Source organism: Fundulus heteroclitus, chromosome 5, assembly GCF_011125445.2.
Source record: "Fundulus heteroclitus isolate FHET01 chromosome 5, MU-UCD_Fhet_4.1, whole genome shotgun sequence".
Classification (NCBI taxonomy): domain Eukaryota; kingdom Metazoa; phylum Chordata; class Actinopteri; order Cyprinodontiformes; family Fundulidae; genus Fundulus; species Fundulus heteroclitus.
The window spans coordinates 22,293,145-22,314,147 of NC_046365.1; the positions used below are offsets into that span (position 1 = coordinate 22,293,145).

General features: G+C 38.9%; 1 protein-coding gene across 2 annotated transcripts; it reads left to right on the forward strand.

The window, feature by feature from the left end:
* Positions 1–2,471: 2,471 nt before the first annotated feature.
* Positions 2,472–20,466, forward strand: LOC105931489 (target of Myb protein 1). 2 transcript variants are annotated; one of them, XM_012870175.3, is made up of 15 exons: positions 2,472–2,673; positions 8,865–8,949; positions 10,953–11,031; positions 11,218–11,367; positions 12,468–12,602; positions 12,694–12,843; positions 15,832–15,948; positions 18,121–18,254; positions 18,351–18,393; positions 18,504–18,636; positions 19,183–19,249; positions 19,547–19,622; positions 19,733–19,792; positions 19,877–19,919; positions 20,007–20,466. In XM_012870175.3, exons 1-15 carry the CDS (start codon positions 2,601–2,603, stop codon positions 20,150–20,152), a joined length of 1,491 nt encoding a protein of 496 aa, XP_012725629.2. In that variant the 5' UTR covers positions 2,472–2,600; the 3' UTR covers positions 20,153–20,466. The 2 variants fall into 2 exon arrangements, with proteins under 2 accessions (XP_012725629.2, XP_012725631.2); XM_012870177.3 differs by having other exon boundaries at positions 19,880–19,919.
* Positions 20,467–21,003: the final 537 nt, after the last annotated feature.

A 21,003-nucleotide genomic window follows, 5' to 3' on the forward strand; every position in this document is an offset into this window, starting at 1 on the left:
TTTGAAAGCATTAGAAGTGCAGTTTCTTGTCTCTCCTTGTATTGTTCAAGTGGTTGAGGTTAATTTGGGATTTAGAAAGTAATTAATAAGTAAGTAAAACAAATTGGTAAGTAGACCAATACTTTCTAGAGACAGTAATTATTACATTAATCTAATTAGACTTGTTGAAGATAAAATTTGTAGTTAGTAATTAAGAACTATTTTAGAGTAACTTAACCAACTGTTATAATATCAGAGGTGAAACTAGAAGAACAGTATTTTATTAAACCTTATTTAATTTTCATGGATATGTGCAATCCTGCAGGCATCAAAAGAACATGGCAGCAGCTGAAAATGAAATATAAAAACATACTTCAAGCAGGTAAGCCTTGAGCACATCATAGGAGTAGCTACCTGGCTGTACACAAACATTTGACATATTAAATGACTAAATGGCATTCAGTGTAGCATTTTTGACATATGTCTAAACGTTCATTCTCATTTGACTTCTACTCAGCCAACAGAAAGAAAGCAGAGGCTTGTAAAACAGGGGGAGGACCTGCACCACCACCCCTGACAAATGCAGAAGAGATGGCCCTGAGCCTAAATGCTGGAAGGCCAATGGCTGAGGAAATTCCTGGAGAGACTTCATCAGAGCCAGTCACTACAGAAGATTTAGGTGCCTTCATAAAATCTAAGAGGTCTACCTACAGTGTGATTTTCTTTATATAGACTAAATGTGATATTTCCATTTATATTACTTTGAGTTGGGTTTTTTGTTGGTCCCAACAGATTCGGATGGTAATATCTGCCTCTTGGAGCCTCCTGTCCCAACAGTATCCCATACAGTTGTCAGTAGCCTACTCCATACACCATCAATTATGACAAATAGTATTATAAAGTGTACTCATTGAAATGCTCATCTTCACAGGATGATGGGTATGAAGAAACCGTTTCTGCTGCCACAGACAGGCCTACAGAGGTAATTTTAATATTATATGTCTACACATCAAACAATCTACACATTCACATTTATATGTGGAGTAGCCTATAGAATCCAAGTTTATATCTATAAATGGTCATTCTTATCTCTACCCCCCAGAGTGTAGAAGAACAGCAGGAGGAAGGTCCATCAACTTCTGGTGCACAGATGGACACAGTTCAGGGATTTACAGTAAATGTCACAGTTTCATTCTGAATTTTAGACTACATTCATGATGTAACTCTAATCTAATGTATTTTCAGTTGCCAGTTAAGGAGTTATATAGACTTCTTCTTATTAAAAAGATAGAAAAAAACAGCAAAGAACTTGTATACTTGGACCGCCAGATCCAAAAGGCAGATCTGGAAATCGACATTCTGAAACTAAAGCTAGAGGTGAGTGTATGGTCACAGGTGAATTCTAGGAAGTATTAAAACTATTTTAATTTTTTTTTTTTTTTTTTTTTTAGCAAATGAAGAACACCATATAAATTGCTGTGATAGGATAGAGATATTACAAAAAATCCACTCAGGGCCTTAAAATCCTTTCCCGACGTAAATGTAACTCCCTACGAAGTAATACAGCCTCTTCGTCAACAGGATCATCCATAAATGGACATGCCATTTCACTCCTTTTGATGCGGTCTGCGTGACTGAAATGTGCGCAATGAATATGTCCCCAAAGAATCAATGAGGTATTTAAACACCACTTCCTCTTTAAAAAAGGAGAGGAGACCAAAATAAACTCTGGGTTTTCTGAAGAAAACCTGCTCCTGACCAGGTTAGGTTCACAGAGTAAATTGCCATGGTAACTGACTCTGAGTATAAGTTACCTCTCTTTCAGAAACGGGCTTGACTTACTCTGCTTTCTCAGGTTTAACTTACCTCCCTTTCTGAAACAGAAAACCCAGAGTTTCCCTCATTTCAGGGTTAACATACTCAGAGTTTTCACTTAACCTCCTTTCTGAAACAGGCCCCTGTTCCAATCACACACCTGCAAACAAAACATGGCCGTCCCCCTAAACTGGCAGATCTAGCAAGAAGGACATTAATCCTAAAAGCAGCCAAGAGGCCCTTTGTAACTATGGATTACCTACAGGGATTCACAACCAAGGGAACACATTTGTTGATGGGACAAGCAATAATCGTGCTCGCACAACGAGGCGTTAGAAAATAAACCAACACAAGGGAAAAATGAGACTGTGCAGAAGAAGAAGTGCAGAAACAGTAATTTATTTAGCAGTCATACAATAATATGAACGCGTATTTAGCAAACAAATAAGAGTTTTGTGTCTTTAAAAAAGACAACCGAAATACTTATTTCTCAATTAATTTCTTAAACAATTGAAACAAAACTACCTTCATAAAATATCAGAGCTTTTTTTTGTTTTGTTCTTTTTTCAGAGAGTAACTTGGTGGGCTGGTTAATGGATAATGTGATCAGAGGTGTGTTGATGTTGGGGGCGTGCGCGCTTCCGCGTGAGCGTGAGCTTTCACGTGACCTCCCACTGAGCTCTGCTGCAGACAGCGGCTGCCTCTGAAAGCGATAGGAAACGCCGCGGTCAGCGCAGCAGCCCAACAAGTCCTCCGACCTGTTTACAGTTATTTTCACGGCGAGCAGCCGGCCGCAGTTTCCCAGGATGTTTTCTCTCGGGGAGACCATGGAGTTCCTCCTCGGAAACCCCTTTTCAACGCCCGTCGGACAGAGAGTCGGTAAGCCTTTACGGGTTTTCTTTAACATATTGTCAGCTGTGTGTGTGTTTTTTAAGTAATTTACGTAATTTGCACACTGGCCGACATGTTTGGGAGTTTCTGTGTTTAAGACACACTTCCTCTGCCTAAAAGGATGGTTTTGTGTTCTTATTTTTGGCTGAAATACTCCGAATTTGTTCGGAAGAAAAAAAAAATAAGTTTAAGAGGCAGTGACTCAGACGGGGGCGGGGCCCCTTTTCCTAATCCGTGCATGCGATTGGTCAGTGCGGCCTTGTTGACAGCTAGCCTAGCGAATCAGAATTCCTTTCGGTGTTGCCGCTGACTTCCGCAGTCGCTGAAGCGTTCCCGTCTGAGCCGGAGCTTCGCATCTTTCACAGCTAAAGTAACGGATCTCTTTGAACATCCCGTTTTCTCTTCATACAGATTTAAAGCAGATACTTTCTCCTAAACCCTTCCAGCCGCCCTCATATTCATTCAACCCCTGATGGCTGGAAGGAGGTCAGATCGGCCATGAGCAGTGGCTGTACACCTATCTGAACCCTTCCTCCTTCTTCTTTTTTTTTTTTTTTTGTAATCCTCTCACTTTCCTGCACAGAGATGTGAGCTGGTTCTGAAATAAGAACACAAGCAGCTGACAGTCACATGAAGTGGAGGCAGCCGGAGGAGGCCAGGGCAAGGGAGAGAGAGAGAGGGAGGGAGGGGATCTGAAGGGAGTAGCCTGCCCTGCCTCGGGATTGAGCAAGGCAAGGGCTGAGGGTTTTAGTGAAGTGTGGTTGGTGCAAAAGGATTTGGAGACTTATGAGAAGCCCGTGAAGGGTGGAGATCAAGAAAGCCGGCCTTGATTTCTAAATAGTTCAGAGGACAGTGGTTAAAGGTTGACCCTGATTGCTCAAAGCTTTATTTGAGTCTCTGGAGGGGCTTCCTATAAGTTGGTGTGTATAAAATTGGGGAAGTTACAGCGCTTTAGAATCTGAAACTCAGGGGTAGCCAATTTAAGTCCTCTTTCATTTACATTGATCACTAATGTACGTTTTTTTTCGTGGTTAATTAACCTGTAATAGTGCTTTTATCCAGGCGAAATGTCATATTCATTGCTGTGGAATATGAGGTTTTCGTTGTTAAAATCCGTGACAGGGAATATTCGTCCTTGAAATAAAACTGTCTTTGCCGTTGTTCAGCCAGCTGACCGGCAGTTCACATCAAGAAACGAGCAAAATGGAAACGCGTTATCACAGCTGGGGGGGGGGGGAAGCAGAATTCCAGGACTTTCTTAGGAATCTGATTAAAAAAGACTTCAAACAGTAACAGCAAAGATTATTATTTGAAGTTAAAAATATGAAGTGAGGTTCTGTGACAGGTCTATAAGCGGTCAATATCATACACCCAGTATGTAGGATCTATAAATCTGCAGGTGTATATTCAGATTAGTTAGTGCTGGAGGCTGAGGCGACCAGTGAGTCCAACAGGAGTCTAGACCAAAGCGGACTTTTGCCATCATAAAACGGCTCCAGTCACAAAAGGTCACACCCGTTAATGCGAGCAGTGTTTGACTGAACTGTCTCCAAGTTTGCATTAGACGGTTATTAACCTCTTTCTGCTTCAATCACGTACTCGGGAAGGAACGTGTCAGTTGTTTACGGTCAGAGTCGAAACCTCATAGAAATGTGAATAAAATAACTTTCACATAAAGTGCTATATGTTGTTTGTGCACCAATTTCCTTTTTGATAAGAAAGGTACTCTGACCAGAAACACTTCACATGCTCGGTTCTTAGTCCGCGTCTCACACAGGAAGATTGTCGGTGACGCAATTTGCACATTAAACGGAGGAAGATGTAATCGTCAGCTTCTGTGTCACCCACTTTGGTCTTGGCTCCTCTTGGACTAGAAGCTGTTATCTTCAGCCTCCAAATCAAAGTAATCTGGAATTATTGTAAATAAAGACTCCAACTGTGTTGTCTTGTGTAGGTAAAATATTAACCATTTAACGGGCCACTTCCACGATCATGAACTGAACTAAACTGACATTGAATCATAAATCTATATTGTCACCATGTGTTACCATGATGAATTATTTTTTTAAACAGACACTGGCTCAGGATGCACTAATAACATAACATAACACACACAGACACAACAGACATGATATTTCCACACTTTAAAACAAATAAAATAAATAAGTCAGTGGGTTGCACTGACCAAACACACTTCCTGAGAAGCTTAGTGTTTAGAATCTGATAAGACTCGTACCGAGTACCAAAAATTTTTATATCAGTCCCTTTTTGAACGATCAGTCACTTGGATGTACTTCAGGAGAATCCTCTCATAGCACTTCACAATTCAATTTAATTCAATTTTATTTATATAGCACCAATTCATGAAACATGTCATCTCAAGGCACTTTCCAAAGTCAAATTCAATCATATTATACAGATTGGTCAAAACAATTCCTATCTAAGGAAACCCAGTTGATTGCATCAAGTCTCTCCAAGCAGCATTCACTCCTCCTGGAGAAGCATAGAGCTACAGGGAGAGTCGTCTGCATTGTCCATGGCTTTGCAGCAATCCCTCATACTGAGCAAGCATGAAGCGACAGTGGAGAGGAAAACTCCCCTTTAACAGGGAGTAAAACCTCCAGCAGAACCGGGCTCAGTATGAACGGTCATCTGCCTCGACCCACTGGGGGTTACAGAAGACAGAGCAGAGACACAGAAAGCACAGAAGCACACATTGATCCAGGAATCTGTTCTACATTAGATGGTAATGACAACAGTGACAACAGGACGGTAGTCGTTTAGGCAGGGGGTGGTTGTTTACATGGTTTACATATATAACCCAATATATAAACCCAATATAATGTCAGAGCTCGCTCGATTTTCTCGATTTTATCTCTTTTTTTCTCATGTTTATAGCATTTTATGAACAAGATATTTCTTGTCTTTCTTCACTGTGAATCTCCCCTTTTTGGGTAGAGATATAATTTCTTAATGCAAAATCGGTCTCATGAAATGGAGAACTGTCTTCCTATTAGGAGCTGATTTTTCCTTAAAGACTGAATGCGCTCCACTGTTTTAGGAGTTAATATATAAGGGTAACCGCCCCTCCCTGAAGGAAGACCACACGGGTCTCTGAAGGAGCAGATCTCCAGGTTCCTCATGATCTCAGGGCAGCGGGCGTTGGAACAAGCTTACTGAGGCATGACAATAAAATAAAAAAAGCAAGAAACATTCATCTTGTACAATGTTCTGAACTGAGTTCCAAAACCTATAATACTAAGATAGTTATGTTTGCAAAAAAGCAGCAACCCAAAAACAGCATTCTGCAGCCTGTGGCTTCCGCCTCTTTTCAATGGGTCTTGATTATTTTAAACAAGAATGAGCAATGATCTATAATTAGTTACGTTACGTTTAAAAAACCGACTGAACAGCTTCCATAATGTTTCTGGCTTGAACTCCAACAACAAAGTGACACTAATGGTGGAGGATGTTTCTTAGGGTCTTCATTTACCATAAAGTTGGAAACGCTTCAGCTATTCTATTCAAGGAAGTCAATTTTTACCCTCCTTGTAAAGTCAAGTTTTTCTTTTGATTGTTCTGAAAATAAATCCACCACTCTCCAAGGATTAAGAATTTATAGAAAACATGGATTAATGTTTGTAAAACTCGATGCCAGGTCTTGTTTTTTTTTTTATTGAGGGCCAAGAAGATTTTGCAACTAACAAGGAGCGATGGCAAAAGTGTCTCTTCATACATTAAAGATTGCTGACCTGTGCTCCAATATGAGAAATTTAACCAGTTCCTCCACGCAAAAGGTTGTTTTAGCAATTTAACAATAAAATATAATTCAGGGCAATTCCAAATAGGGGCGGATGATAATTCAATAACAATATACTGTATATCGATCGATAGACATGTGGTGCAACAGGACAAAAAAGGGGCGATTAAAAAGTTCAATAGAACAATTTTCCTTCCTATTGCATTCTAGCCTATCATGTAGGTTAATACTGCAGTCATTACATCCTCCCAACCAATCATAAACACAGAACCAGGAACGCTCCATCACCAAGCTCAGCCTCCTTCAAAGAGTTCAGAGAGCACACACTCTTTTTTTCTTTCTTAAACTTGCAGTTTTGGTCAAAACTTGGTTGAATAAAGGGTTGACTTTGAGTTCAGTGTTCTTTATCTAAAACTAGGTCATGAAGCAACATCATACAATTATCGTTATCGATCAATACGATCTCTGTTTTATCTTTGGGGGGGTTCTACATCGTCCAGCCCTAATTCCAAAATGTTTTTGCTGCGATATCAACAATTTCTTGGGGTCTGTGGCCTTTGTTTTTTATTAGTAGTTTGACAGGGAAAAAGGTCTAGAGAAGCAGTAAATGACTCTGGGACAGACTATGTTGACTCCTGTAGACTCCATATATGGTGCACCTTCTCTGCCCCTGGGCAAAAATGTCCCCCGTATTTTATTTGAACTCTAAGACAAATCCACCAAAAAATCCTCCCATATAATTTTTTAAAGTGTCGTAGCCTAAACTGGAAAACCTTCCTGTTTTTTTTTTCTCTGCATGACGGTACAAATTCCAGTTTTCTATTCGTCCTGGAACGCACAATTACTTGAGGCAAAGTGAACAGAAAATACAATTGTTAGCAAAAACAAAATAAACCCCCCAGCTTATTGAACAACATTTCATTATTTTGGGCCTTATGAAGTAGTGCCTGTTCAGATGTCCTTCCATCGAACTGCAGTTGACTGCAATAAACCTCCAATCTGGGTCATTGCTGGTGTTTTCCTCTCTGCATCGACAAGCTGCGGTGAAATATGGCTGCTGCAGGTTTTATTTAATTTGAGGTCATTTCTATGCCTACCAAGTTTTTATAAAAACACACACCTAGCAGTGATGAGAGGAGTCTAGAGGAGCTGATCGCTAAAATCAGATTCAGGATCGAACAAACAAACAAACAGTAAAAGATCCACGCAACCCTCGGATTAAAATAATAATAGTATTATAGTATAGTAAAAGCCCTTTGAAACTGTGGTCCCATTGTTCTATGACACATTTTTTTCCCTAGTATCTCAGGGAATTGTTTGTTGAGAATTTGCGTAGCAAATTTCTGGTTGAAATCATACCCACGTTTCTGAGGGTCTGTCTGTTTATACATCTATGCAAATTGCACAAATCCATTGCACAGCATTACAGACTGCTATCTTTTTACTTGAAGATAAGATCATTAGCTGCTAATGACTATATGCACGCTTATGACCCTCAGGGAGTGATGTTGTTGGCCAGTAGCTACAATTACAGGTTAAAAAAAAGAATAAAAAATAGATAATTTTTGTTGTGTCTGCTTGTATTTATGTGCATTCTGTGCCGGTGTCTGCCTCACCAAAAATTCAAAATGGTAACACATAATGGCAATAAACCTTCTTGATTCTTGATTATCTTTAAGCATGGAGTGGTGTGAGATTTTTACGGTATGATTACGTAATGGCATTTACACTGCATAACATGATCTAATGTTGTTTATTTAAAGCAGAGAAGCAGTGGGAATTACCCTACTGTCATCTCTAGCATTTAGTTATTTTAATTCTTGACGCGTAACAGCTAAATTTAGTAGTGCTTTTTGGGTCCTTGTTGTACAGAATCTAAATTATTTTTGCTGCCTTATTCTCTTCACGGTCAGCCTAACAGGCTGATATTAGTTAGTAAATTAGACGGGCAATCTGCTTGGGCAGCCTGTTTACTGTGTTTTAAAACGGTTTTACCATAAAAGTGATGGTTGGCGCTATTTTAGTTTCCATAGCATGGCTGTGTGTGTTTTTCACGGCTTCAAGTGTGCGTGTGTGTGTATATATAGATAGATAGATAGATAGTCTTTTTGTTAAGCGAGGGGGAAGTGTGGTGGTCTTCTTTCAGCCAGCTGACTGGCAGCATGCAGCAACGTGTGGGGGAAGGGGCAGCTCTTTGTTCTCTGCACCGTACAGCCTGAGAAAACGGATTACTCCAGCACTTTCTCCGGCATCCAAAAAGAAGGGCTTTAAGTCCCAGGAACAACATGAGAAAACATTTCAGCAGTTTTGTAAATTGAAAACCTTTATACTGGAGACCCGGGTGTAATTATATCCGTGTATTCCCAGATCAGTTTCACAGTTAACACTTTGTTTCAACTCGTTCTCTCCCTGTTGACAGAACGAGCGACCAGCGGCTCTCTGCAGTCGGAGGACTGGGGACTCAACTTGGAGATATGTGACATCATCAATGAGACGGATGAGGGGTAGATGTTGTTCTGATGCTTCTTTTTTTTAATTTATTTTTTTATTAAAGATTATAACACACCGAGGGTTAAAACATGTGCTGGAGGTTGTTTTACAGACGTTGTAGTTTTGAATCCAACACAGACTTCCAAAATGAGTCATTGCTCAGTCCATTTTCTCATTTTTATAACACTTGCATGTTTCAGATCAGCAAACGCATTGTTGATATCGGACAAAGATAACCGGACAAAATACAAAATGGTTTCATCTAAAAGACCCCTGGTCCTCTGAGAAAAGTAATTACCCCCATTGTTAAAACATAAACTAACTGTGAGGAACCACATTTTGGAAATTTGAGCTGTTTTACCTGGACACCTGATTACTGAATAAAGAAATTAGCTAACTAGTTCTCCATCTGATTCTTCCATGAGACTAAAGGATCTCATGGTGCAGTGGCGAACCTTTCAGGCGTGGCTGGCCTGGCAAAATCACTCAAATAGCGCGTCAGCGGCTCATCTAGGATGCAAGAGCAGAACCACAAGAGAACATCTAAAGCGCTGCAGATCTTACTCAGCTCAGTTAAGGTCAGCGGTCACGGTTTAACAATAAGACAGACTGGGCAAAAATGGCAGCGGTCCAAGCAGAAGACAGCTGCTTACCAAAAACGCCGTCTCACGTTCAATAAAAACATCTTGATTAACCCAAAGACATGTGGGACTGGATTCTGTGGACTAATTAGACAAATCTAACACAGCAATTCAGAAAAAGAACATAAAAAATGGTAGTGAGATTGTCTGGACCAGCTTTGCTGATTTGAGATCTGAACAGCTTGCTGTACTCGATGAAACCATGAATTCTGCTCTGTAGGTCATAATCCTGAAGGAAGATGAGTTTCAGTGAGACCTTATAGCCAAGTGTTCTTGGGTTAGGCAGCAGAACAATGAGCCAAAGCCCACGGGTCAATAAAAAAAAATAAAGATTTTGGCCAGAAAATGTGAAAGTTTTGACTTAAATCTGATTGGGATGCTGTGGTGTGACCTAAAATGTGGCTGATAGGAAAATTCTTCTGCTACACTGCAAAAACAGAACTAAAAATAAGTAAAATTTTCTTGATATTGGTGTATTTGTCCTTGATTTCAACAGGTAAATAAGATTATCTGCCAATGGAAAGAGTAATTTTAACCCTAAAATAAGATAATTAGATATACTGCACTTGAAATAGGTTGATGGATATATCTTAGTTACCTACTCAAATAAAGTACTAATACATTATTTCAAGAAAATGTTAACTTATTTTAGTTCTATTTTTGCAGTGTAAGAAATGTGGACCAAGAGTATTTCTCGACATTTACTGACAGTCGTGGCCTTCAAAGGCCGGCACAGATAGTTATTAGGTTTACAGGACAATTAGCTTTTCTCCTAGGACCAGGTTGGTTTAGATCACTTTACTTCCTTAATAAATAAATTTGTCATCTGATAACTACATTATACCTTTATTCTGTTTATCTTTGTCTGGTAATTAAATTAGTTTGATCTTTTAATATGACAAAAAGCTAATATATTTTTGAAAAACTGGATGTCCTTTAGTGATAATTAATAATTAGAATAAGACAGTTCATCAAAGATTAATGCATTTGATTGGCTGATTCACAAACCTAAGAAATGGCGGAAGTTGTTAGTTTGGGGGGGGGGGGGACACTCACTGGTTTCCGATCTCTGGCCAGTTGATCGGTGTATATCTGTAATTAGTACTTTTGAACATGATTGGTACAAGTCTAACAAAGAGGTTTGCATGATTCAGCAATGTTGTTTTTCTGCTGTCAGGCCATACAGCCGCATGTGACCAAACGACCAAATTAGGTAGAAGGTCAACATGCCTTAAAACAATTTGTGGTCAAAACGACATCAATGCTTGAGCAACAAGTTTGAATCACAGATTATCTTTGGTTTTCCTTTTTTGTTTTTTCATTTCAAGCTAAACGAATAAAGAAACATCAGCTGATGCGAATGTTTCTTCCCTCAGGCCCAGAGACGCCGTCAAAGCCATTAAGAAAAGAATCGTAGGAAACAAGAACTTCAGAGAGATCATGTTGGCTCTCACTGTGAGTAACAGCTGTACGCTTCTGCTTCTGCTTCACGCGCGCCGTCACGGGCGATCAAATGCTTACCACATGTGGGAGGGGCTGAACAAACATTTCATTGTTTAGAGAACGTATAGCTGAGAGAGAAAAACACTTTACAGAATCACATACGTTATGGGTTTATAGTTTGATGTTTTGGGCCCGCAGGTTCTTGAGACCTGCGTAAAGAACTGCGGCCATCGCTTCCATGTTCTGGTGGCCTCACAGGAGTTTGTGGAAGGCGTTCTGGTCCGTTCCATTTTGCCCAGATATAACCCCCCCACAGCGCTTCAGGACCGCGTGCTCAGCCTCATACAGGTATGTGTGTGACGGAAACCGTGTCCTACGAGCTCGTCTTAAGACTATTTCTGTTATCACGTGCCTTTATTTATTCACTGCAAACACGGAACTAAAAGTAAGTAAAATTTTCTTAAAATGAGCGTATCTGTCCTTGATTTGAGCAGATAAATAAGATGATCTGCCAATGGAATAAGATTTTTGCACTTAAAATAGGAACAACTCATCTCCATTGTCTTATTTCAAGTGCAACATGTCTAATTATCTTATTTTAGGGGTCAAAATATTTGTTCCATTGGCAGATAATATAATTTACCTGCTAAAATCAAGGACAAAAATGCAAATTTTAAGAATATTTTACTTATTTTTATGTCTGTTTTTGCAGTGTTGGACCGGTGAGTTAAAATGGGACAAACTAGGACTTTTCTGTTCATTACAAATCACTTGTTTATAAAAAGAAAAAGAAAAGTGTGTTTGATTACTTGTGAAAATTTTCAGCTTTAAAAACTGTTTTCTTGTCTTTTAAAGTGTGGTTGAGCAGTCACAATCTTATGTGCTGTAAACGGCAGGGTTTTTTTTTTTCTCTCTCCAAAAATCCAAAAGTCGTAGAGGATTACATATAATTTGGTATTTGCTTAAGCTGCCTTTATGTTTTTGGTCTTTAATTAGTTTAGTTTATGGAAATTCAGTTATTAACCAGTAATTATCTATTAGCAGTTTTTAGCTTGACTCCCATGTCATGACTCCTTCCTGATGCTCCCTGCTGAGATCCCACTGACCTCTCTTGATTGGGGCTAAGGTTATGAGTGGTTATATTTAAGTGTTTTAAGGCTGAAACAGTCTCCTTCATAAGGTTTGCACGACTTTCACCTGATTATGGCCAAAGATGGTTTATCTCTAGTGTTTGTTTCTTTGCCTCGTAGTTAACGTGACTTTAGTGAGTGCTGACTGAAAGGATTATCAATATAAATAAGCAGAGCAATTCCTTTCTGCTCTGGCTGTAAGTCGGCTCACTTGTTGCTTTTTCCCTTTTGTCTTCTGGAAGCTGGGACTGCACGCAGCTTTAAAAGTCAGTCGTCCGGTCATGACTAATCCCATATTCTCCCTTTTTCATCTTTTAGTCGTGGGCTGACGCATTTCGCAGCTCTCCCTCCCTGGTGGGGGTGGTGCATGTGTACGATGACCTAAGGCGACGGGGTTTGGAGTTTCCTATGACGGACCTGGACGCGCTCTCCCCCATCCACACACCAAATAGGGTGAGACTGGATTTTAGCTGGAAGGTTATCCCTAACGCAGATGCATTTTTATGTGTCCGCTTAAATTTTACCTCTTCGTCACATCCTGCAGAGTACCCCGGAGAACGAGACACCTCAGGTGACCTCCGTCGCTGCTCCCACACGTCTCTCACAGGAACAAGTTCCTGCCACCGTTCCCAGTCAGAATGGCTCGTCTCCAGTCCAAGTCAGCAGTGGACCAGTCCCCCTCACTCCAGAACAGGTAGAACCCCCTAAACTGCATTACATTACGTTTTAAACAAGTAGCTGTGGAGGGAGTGGTTGCTTTTATAGTCAGATTGGCTGTTCTAAATACTAAACCGATCATAGTGGGAGGTCTATCTGCAAAAAAAACCCCTCCTCAAACCGAGTCCAAATATCTGTAAATACTAACATTTATTTATTGTTTAGTCTCAGTTTCACTTCAGTGGGAGAGATTTTATAGCCTGAGTAGAAGGCTATTCTTCTCATGGGTCTCAAAGGTGGGCAAGATCCTGTTAAATTTCCAGGTTTTGAGATGTAACAAAACGATTTCCAAATGTTTTCCACCTTTTAATGAGAGAAATCACCTTTACAATTCAACTAAAAAAATATCACCCAGAAACCTTTTCTTACCTAACCGAAACATGGTGGTGGCGGCATTGTGCTCAGGGCTAACTTTTCTTCAGATGGACCTAAGTTTTTTCTCAAGGTGGATAAAGTTATGAACATTTCCACTTTTGCTTAAAAGCTGAAGAGGAAAATGGATCCGGTTTATTTTCAGAATCACTGTGAGTCCAAGCAGAAGAGACAAAACTAAGTCTGACAGAAAATCGTCCTCACGACCTGATGAAATAGGGAAACTTTTGGAAGTATGATGACGTCAAGTCAAGACGTGGGACGATGATAGACTCCAACCAAAGAAAGCAACGCTGCAAGGCTCATTTATAAACAAAGGCTTAGTTTAAAGACATTTACAATCATGCAACTGGCTTTTGTATTGTTTATTGTTTCTCCCCATGATAGAAAATGTCAGTTTTATTTTCAATTTAAATGTAGACGATATTTATACGTCATGGATATCAATTTTATTAGGTCTTAAAACCTGGAAATGGTAGCAGTGGTGTGTGTACAGTTTTGAGAGCTGCATTATGTCTTTGCTGCACTGCCCCCATGTGGCGACGTTCCCTGTATCCGTACCCAAAGGGCTTTGTAGCAACAGAAAAAAATCCCTGTTTAACGCATTTTAACAACTTAACGATCTGCTGTCATAAGATTGATTCGCGTCCGAGATAACGCACCCACCATAGCATTGCACATGAGATAACGTTGCTACACAGTTGCCAAACATGTGCCAAACATTTGCATTAATTCATGTTTTATTCCCAGACCAAATCCGAACGAATACAGTTGTTTTGTAACAAATGACCGTTTTTGTAACCGCTCTGTGGACTCTTTTTATTACAGATTTTTATATTGGCTTAGATATCGTGTCATTTATGTGCGTAGTACACAAACAAAAAAAGACTTAAAAACAGGGATGTGATAAAAAATAAACAGGAGGTTGAACAGAAACAGCTACAAAAAAAAGGGCAACTAAATGGATTAAGAAAAATATGGGAATAAACACAAGTTGAATAAAACAGACAGGGTAAAACAGGGTCACAGCAAAGTGATCTAGCTTAAGATGTGTGAGTTACATATTCAGTGGTTATTTGCAGATTCGTTTTTTTTTTCCAGCTAATTAGGAATCACATTGATATTTTGAGGGAAATAGGATAAAACAAAAACAGAACAACTATAAACTTGTTTTGGAGATATTTTATTTTAAGGATGCACAATATAACATCGGTATCTGCCAGTGTTAGTCATTTTTTTTAACACATCAGTATCGGTCTAATAAGTAAAACTGGGCTGATATTAATAACCAATGTTTATTTCCATCTAGTTGCCCTTTAGTGTCAGTGTTTCGAGAGGGGGGAGGGGATTTGGTCGTGTGGTTTTTGTTCGGTCATGTGACGGTGATGCATCGCAGCCAGGATTGTGTGGTTTGTTAAATGAAGCGTAGATAAAGAAAAAGAAGTGTATAAGTCTAGACCAGGGGTTACCAACCTTTTTGAAACTGAGAGCTACTTCATCTGTATTGTGTCAGACGAAGAGCTACCTGTACTCACCTTTGAACTAGAAGAGTCAGCGCTCATCAATAAACATATTTGCGTTGGTCTTTTTTTTTTTTTAGTAGAGCAACAGACTAAAATAACATTTCAGATTCAGCTCATTGGAGGGTTGTGCTAGTTTTAGAGCAGGCTTCATGGCACCACATTTCAAAATTCATATCAAAATTTCATTTAGATAGGAAACTTTTTGACCAATCTGTTTGATTTGATTGAATTAACTCTGTAAAGTGCCCAGAGATGACATGTGTTGTGAATTGATGCTTTATAAACAAAATTTAATTGAAATTGAATAGAAGTTTCTACAGGTTGGAGAGTGTTTTCAATTAGATTTTGTAATTTTATCAATGTCGTCCAGATGTGACGGTTTTACTAGTAGAGTTTTATTTATACTTATTTTTGCTTATATTGGACATATTGGAGAAAGATTTTCCCATGTGTCGTTTATATATATGAGCTGTTGGAACGTCAGTAGCTTATTCTGGTCAAAGATGTGGTGGAGGTGTTGTGATGCCTTTTTCTTTCCATTTAATGCCAGTGAGGGGTCATTTATTTTCAGTGAAGTGAGGGTTGTTTCAAACGGGTGTTTGAGAAGGAGGGGGTTTGCATTTATTGATCTTATGCCAAGCTGTCAGAGTTGTTGCAATTGCCGGCTTTTTTAAAGCAGTTTTAATGTCTGATCGCCTCACTGATGAATAGTAAGTCTTTGATTAATCTGTCTTTACAGTCAGATTGATTGGCGTCCAGCCATGGCTGAAGGTGATTAGCTGATTAGATCCATTTCATGAGCTGCTGTAACGGGCTGGCTAAGCAGCAGTTGACTAGAGTAATGTTGCTCCTTTTATTAATTTTTCTTTTCAAAGGTGATATTATGATTACTTTGGTGAGGTAGATGTATGAGGTTGAAAAGTCGTCATTTGTTATTTGATAGATGTCTACCTTTATTGTATCCTGTTTGGTCTGGATGAATGTGCAATGGTATTGACAAATTTTAATCAAAACGTACCTAATATTGTGACATATTTTAATTCTACTGTTTTATTTTTGTCAAATTTCAGGAACAGAAGCTGCGAAGTGAGCTGGCCCTGGTTAAAGGAAACCTCTCAGTAATGTCACAAATGCTAAACGAGCTAATACCTGGACAGAGCACAGCAGATGATGCAGAGCTGCTACAGGTGGGTTTGTCTTAACTTTCTACTGAATATGGAGCCCATTTATTTACAATTACACTTTAAAATATCATACCAGTTTGAAATAATTCTGGGTGTATATTTATCCTTTTAGGACTCATTTTATCAAAACTTTATCTCAACAGTTAACATAAACATTGCAGTCTAAATCTTTAGTTTTATTTAGGCTTCTAAAAACTAAAACTAAAACACATAGGAAGAAAAGCGAAGCCAGACAGGTGACCTAATATGCAACAGACTTTTACCTCCCGGCTAGAAAAGTGTTTAGAAACCATCTGAAATGCTGCAAAGCCAGTCGGCTGGTGACAATATTTAAGTGCTACCACAACCCATTAACAACACTCTTCAGTGTGGACACTGTGGCTGAGGGCAGACTCAGAGATAAGTTTTTTTTTAAGTATCAGTGAGGTTTTAGAGGAGACGGCTTTGTTTTACAAGGCATGTTGAGGGATATTTGCAGGCTAATAGAGAGCTGTTTGAGCATGTTGAGCTAAATGCCATGGAACATGCTGAATTTGGAAATGTTAGATTAAACACCTCAGTGACACTTGAAGGTTAAGGATCAGACTTTATCAACAGATAAAGTCTGATCCTTTCGTTTGGCCGAAACGCTTTGGTCTGTTGATAAAGTCTGATCTTTAACCTATTTATTATAAATAAAATTGAATTGAATTGAATTGAACCTTCAAGTGTTGCTGAAGTTTTCGTCTAGCAGTTCGTTGACCCTCTTCGTGCACCTTGGAAGTTGGTGAAGTTGTGCCAGAAACGTTTTGATCTCTGGCATTTGGAATCGTTGGCAGCCATTTAGGAAATCTCACGAGTTAATGTAAGGATCTACAGGCTTAAAGAGCAAACACTGGTAGACAGCTGTTTTGGTGCTTTTCTCTGCGCTGATTACACTTATCGCCGATATAAGTTGCTCCGTAATCCTTTTGTTTTTGTTTTAGAATAGTAAAATCCTGTTTTACAGTGACTCTCATACGCATTATAGAAATGTAAATCACCAGCTTTATCATGATACAATATTGTATCCATTTGTTGGGACGACAATATGATATTTGCCGATATCACAAAGTCTGTTTCGATACAATTTAAATTCAATTCACAAGTCTATGATTGATATGATGCGATATCATCTGCCCATGTACACTATTATTTTTATTATCAACTCACAAAGAAACTCAAATATGATTTGACCATTTTATTTTTATTTCTAATCTCTTACAAGTATCAGGCATTTAAATTAAAAACAGCTTTGTTCTAATTTTAACATACTAATGGATCACCTGTTCCCTATAATTTCATTCCTTGTGAATAAAAAAAAATAAAGGCATATCTTAAAAATGACTCTATGATCCATATTTTCATTTTGCACTGATCCAGTTGGATTGTTAATCATTCAATCTATGTATATATGTGAACTGATGTATTGTTACACCCCTAATGATAGGCATGTAGATACTGAATCCTGGCGCCAGGAAGGTTAATAGAAATATCGTTTATCTGTTTTAATTTTTTGTGTTGTTTTTATGTTTGTTTTATTGTGACACACTTTGTGGTATTTATCCTGGGAAAGGTGCTATATAAATAAAATGTACTTACTAAGTGTTGTTCTTACATCTTCCTGTATAGAAGCTCTTAAAGAAAAATATGAATAGACAAAATCTGTGACGCCAAGTGAAGCATAAAAAAAATTAGACTGAAAACTCTCCACAAAATTCTTCTGTTGTTTTTTTGGTGTTTGCATATCCAGTATATCCTTTATTAAACTATCTCAGTGCTACTGAAGAGAAAGCACGTGAGATTTCCTGGGAGTCGTCTCCAGCTAATCTGGGGTTTGCATGTTTTTCTTCCATCAACCTTGAAACGGGGTTTGCACCAAAAACGACCTGGAAGAGCAAAAAAAAAAAAAAAACAAGGGGGAAAAATGCGCATTTTTTTTGTCCTTTAGTGTCTTTAAATTATTTTTAAACCATTTCAGACATGTGTCCTTTGTTTAAAAATAAAAATTACACAGTGGAAAATTCATAAATGATGGATCTAAACTAGACGATGTGCTTATTATTAAAAACCTCCTGGATCATATTTGTATTGCTCAAGTGTTACAGATTTCTATCAGTAATTAATCTGTGTCTCTCTGCTGCTCTGCTCAAGCAGCAGCTGTTTTCTGTGTGTAAGAAGATGCAGAGTCGTGTGGTTGAACTGATCCCACAGCTGGTGGATGAAGGGTTTATGGAGGAGCTGCTCGTGGTTAACGACGACCTCAACAACGCCTTCATTCGCTATGAGAGGTGGGCCGCCGCAGCAGCAGCAGCAGCTCGGGTCGGATCGTTGGGTATTAGGTGCAAAATTACAACACCTAACTGTCTGCTGAACTCTTTTGTTAGGTTTGAACGGCTGAACAAGGCTCAAAGTGCAAATACGCAACAGGTAAAATCATTTTAGTTTGCGTGTGTTTTGAAAGAATAAAAGCAGAACTGAAATTGTGTTTTCCTCGTGGTTTATGTGCGCACTCTGTGACAAACACAACTGCCTTCCAGGTGTCAGCAAGGAGTCCAAATCTCCTCGACGTCAGCCCCGACCCGTCCGACAACAAACAGCCCGCTACGATCCCAGCAACCAGCCAACCAGCCGTCAGCATTCAGACCAATCACCAGCTGTCAGCCAATCACAGTCAGTAAACGTTGTACGACTTCTGTTTCAAAACACAAGCTGGTTAATTTCTTTTTTTTTTGTTTGTTTGTTTGTTTATTTTGGGAGGAAACGAATGTTGCACTGCAAAAACAGAACTTTAAAATAAGTAAAATATTCTTAAAATTAGTGTATTTGTCCTTGACTTCAGCAGGTAAATAAGATGATTTGCCAATGGAATAAGATTTTTGCACTTAAAATATGAACAACTCATCTCCATCGTCTCATTTCCAGTGCATGATGTCTAATTATCTTATTTTAGGAGTCAAAATATTCATTCCATTGGCAAATAATCTTATTTACCTGCTCAAATTAAGGACAAATACACTAACTTTAAGAACATTTTACTTATTTTTAGATTTGTTTTTGCAGTGATGTGGCTGAATCACATCAGGGTCTTTTTTAAGTCTTGCTCCGCCCGAACAAATGTCAGGCTGATTAATGTTAAGTTTTTGAGATTTTCCTCTGTGCCCTTTGAACTGAAGCTGGATATTTTTAGTTTTTATCATCTGAAATTCTCTTTTGCAGAACAAGAAGACGAGTTTGACATGTTTGCTCAGACCAGAGGCAGCTCTTTGGCTGAACAGAGGAAAAGGTGAACTCCACTGACTTTCACCAGTCGATTTGAGGCTCAGGCAATATCTATAATGATCTAAGTTAATCCTTTATAATATCCTTAGACCAATAATAATAATAATAATAATAATAATAATAATAATAATAATAATAGAGTATGCAGCATTTTAGACACATTTTGACATCTCTATACATACAGACCTTGTTATACATTCAAATCTCCACAAGTTTTAATTGTTTTCCTTGCTTTTGGTGAAATCTAGTTGAAGCTTTATTTCATTTTCATGACTAAGTGTATGCATATGTTTTCGTCCAGCGTCAAGTACGAAGATCCTGAAACTGTGGAAGGCCTTGCCGAAGCTCTGGACTCGAGGCTGCAGGTCACAGCAGGGGTCTGTAATCTGCAGCAACATTTATCGAGTTTACAGGGATATCGTTTTGAACTGAAAATAATACCTGAGTCATTCTGTTTTTTGTTTTTCTAATTTGCCTTTTCTCCCAGATGGTGCCAGAAAAACCCACTCAGCAGAACGACATTGACAAATGGTTATCTTCTGATCTGGTAGGCCAAAGCTTTTTACTGCAGATGTAATGTCAGCGGCTAATGACAGTATAGCGCAATATTTATTGTTTGTGTTTAAAAAAGCAGGAAGGACAGTCCTCGGTTTGCGAAGGAGTCTCCAGTGAAGGTATGGTTTGCTGTTCTTATAGAGTAAAAACAATCTTTCCCAACATTCAATTCACAAGACGCGTTCATAAAATCCGTATCTCTGTAGAGTTTGACAAGTTCCTGGACGATCGGGCCAAGGCGGCAGACCACAGCAACCTCTCCATCCACAACGTGCCGTCGTCCGTGCCCAGACCGCAGCCGCAGCCCGCCAAGCAACAAGATCCGACGCACGACCAGCTTTTCGCTCTTTAAAAGAAAACCTGACGAATGGGTTCAGGTCAACAACGTGATACGTGAATGTACACAAAACAAAACGAGCTGCTGCGTACTCAACTCATTTCATGCAGTAAATGCTTTATTTCCTTTTAAATCAGCCGTTTTATGTACATACAGCTTAATGTAACTTTATTTAAACTTTAATGTTATTGTGAACAAAAAAAATAAACGTATGCTGTATAGTTAAGTAATTGCCCTTGCTGATGTATAAAATCTGTTTGATGATGTGCCTTCAACCTGGAGACTTGATTTAATGGGAACAAAAAATAAATGATGATCTATTTCCAAAACATGTTGCATCTTTTATTTGAAACTATTTTACTGCTTTGACATAATTAATAAAAAGGGGTGAAAAAAACAAGCTTTCCAGCATGCAGGTCATACGCCGCCTCTCATCCTATAGAGATCAGCACCAGCCTAGTCCCCACACAGTACAGTATTAGGTTAGTTGTGGGAATAAATAATTGTTTAAAAAAAAAAAAGACGTTTTAAAATAAAATGCACTAAGAGAAGCAATGTTAGAACTGGTTTGTCTAATAACAGTTGTCTTTTGTCAAATTGCCACAGGGGAAAAAAAGCATATATCATGAAGCCATACTGCACTAATGCAGTGATTTATGGAAAAGAACATGGTGGCCCTGAAGTGCAAACTGCTACTACATCTTGAAAAACACGACATTAACCTACCAGATAAAGTAGGTACCAGTGGGAGACGTGAGACATCGCTGATTGTACCACGGCGCCGTTTAACTTTTAAACCGGAAGTCATTCTCCCCATTGCAAGTTTCTGAAAACATGAATGTTGTTTGCGTTTATAATTCTCACTT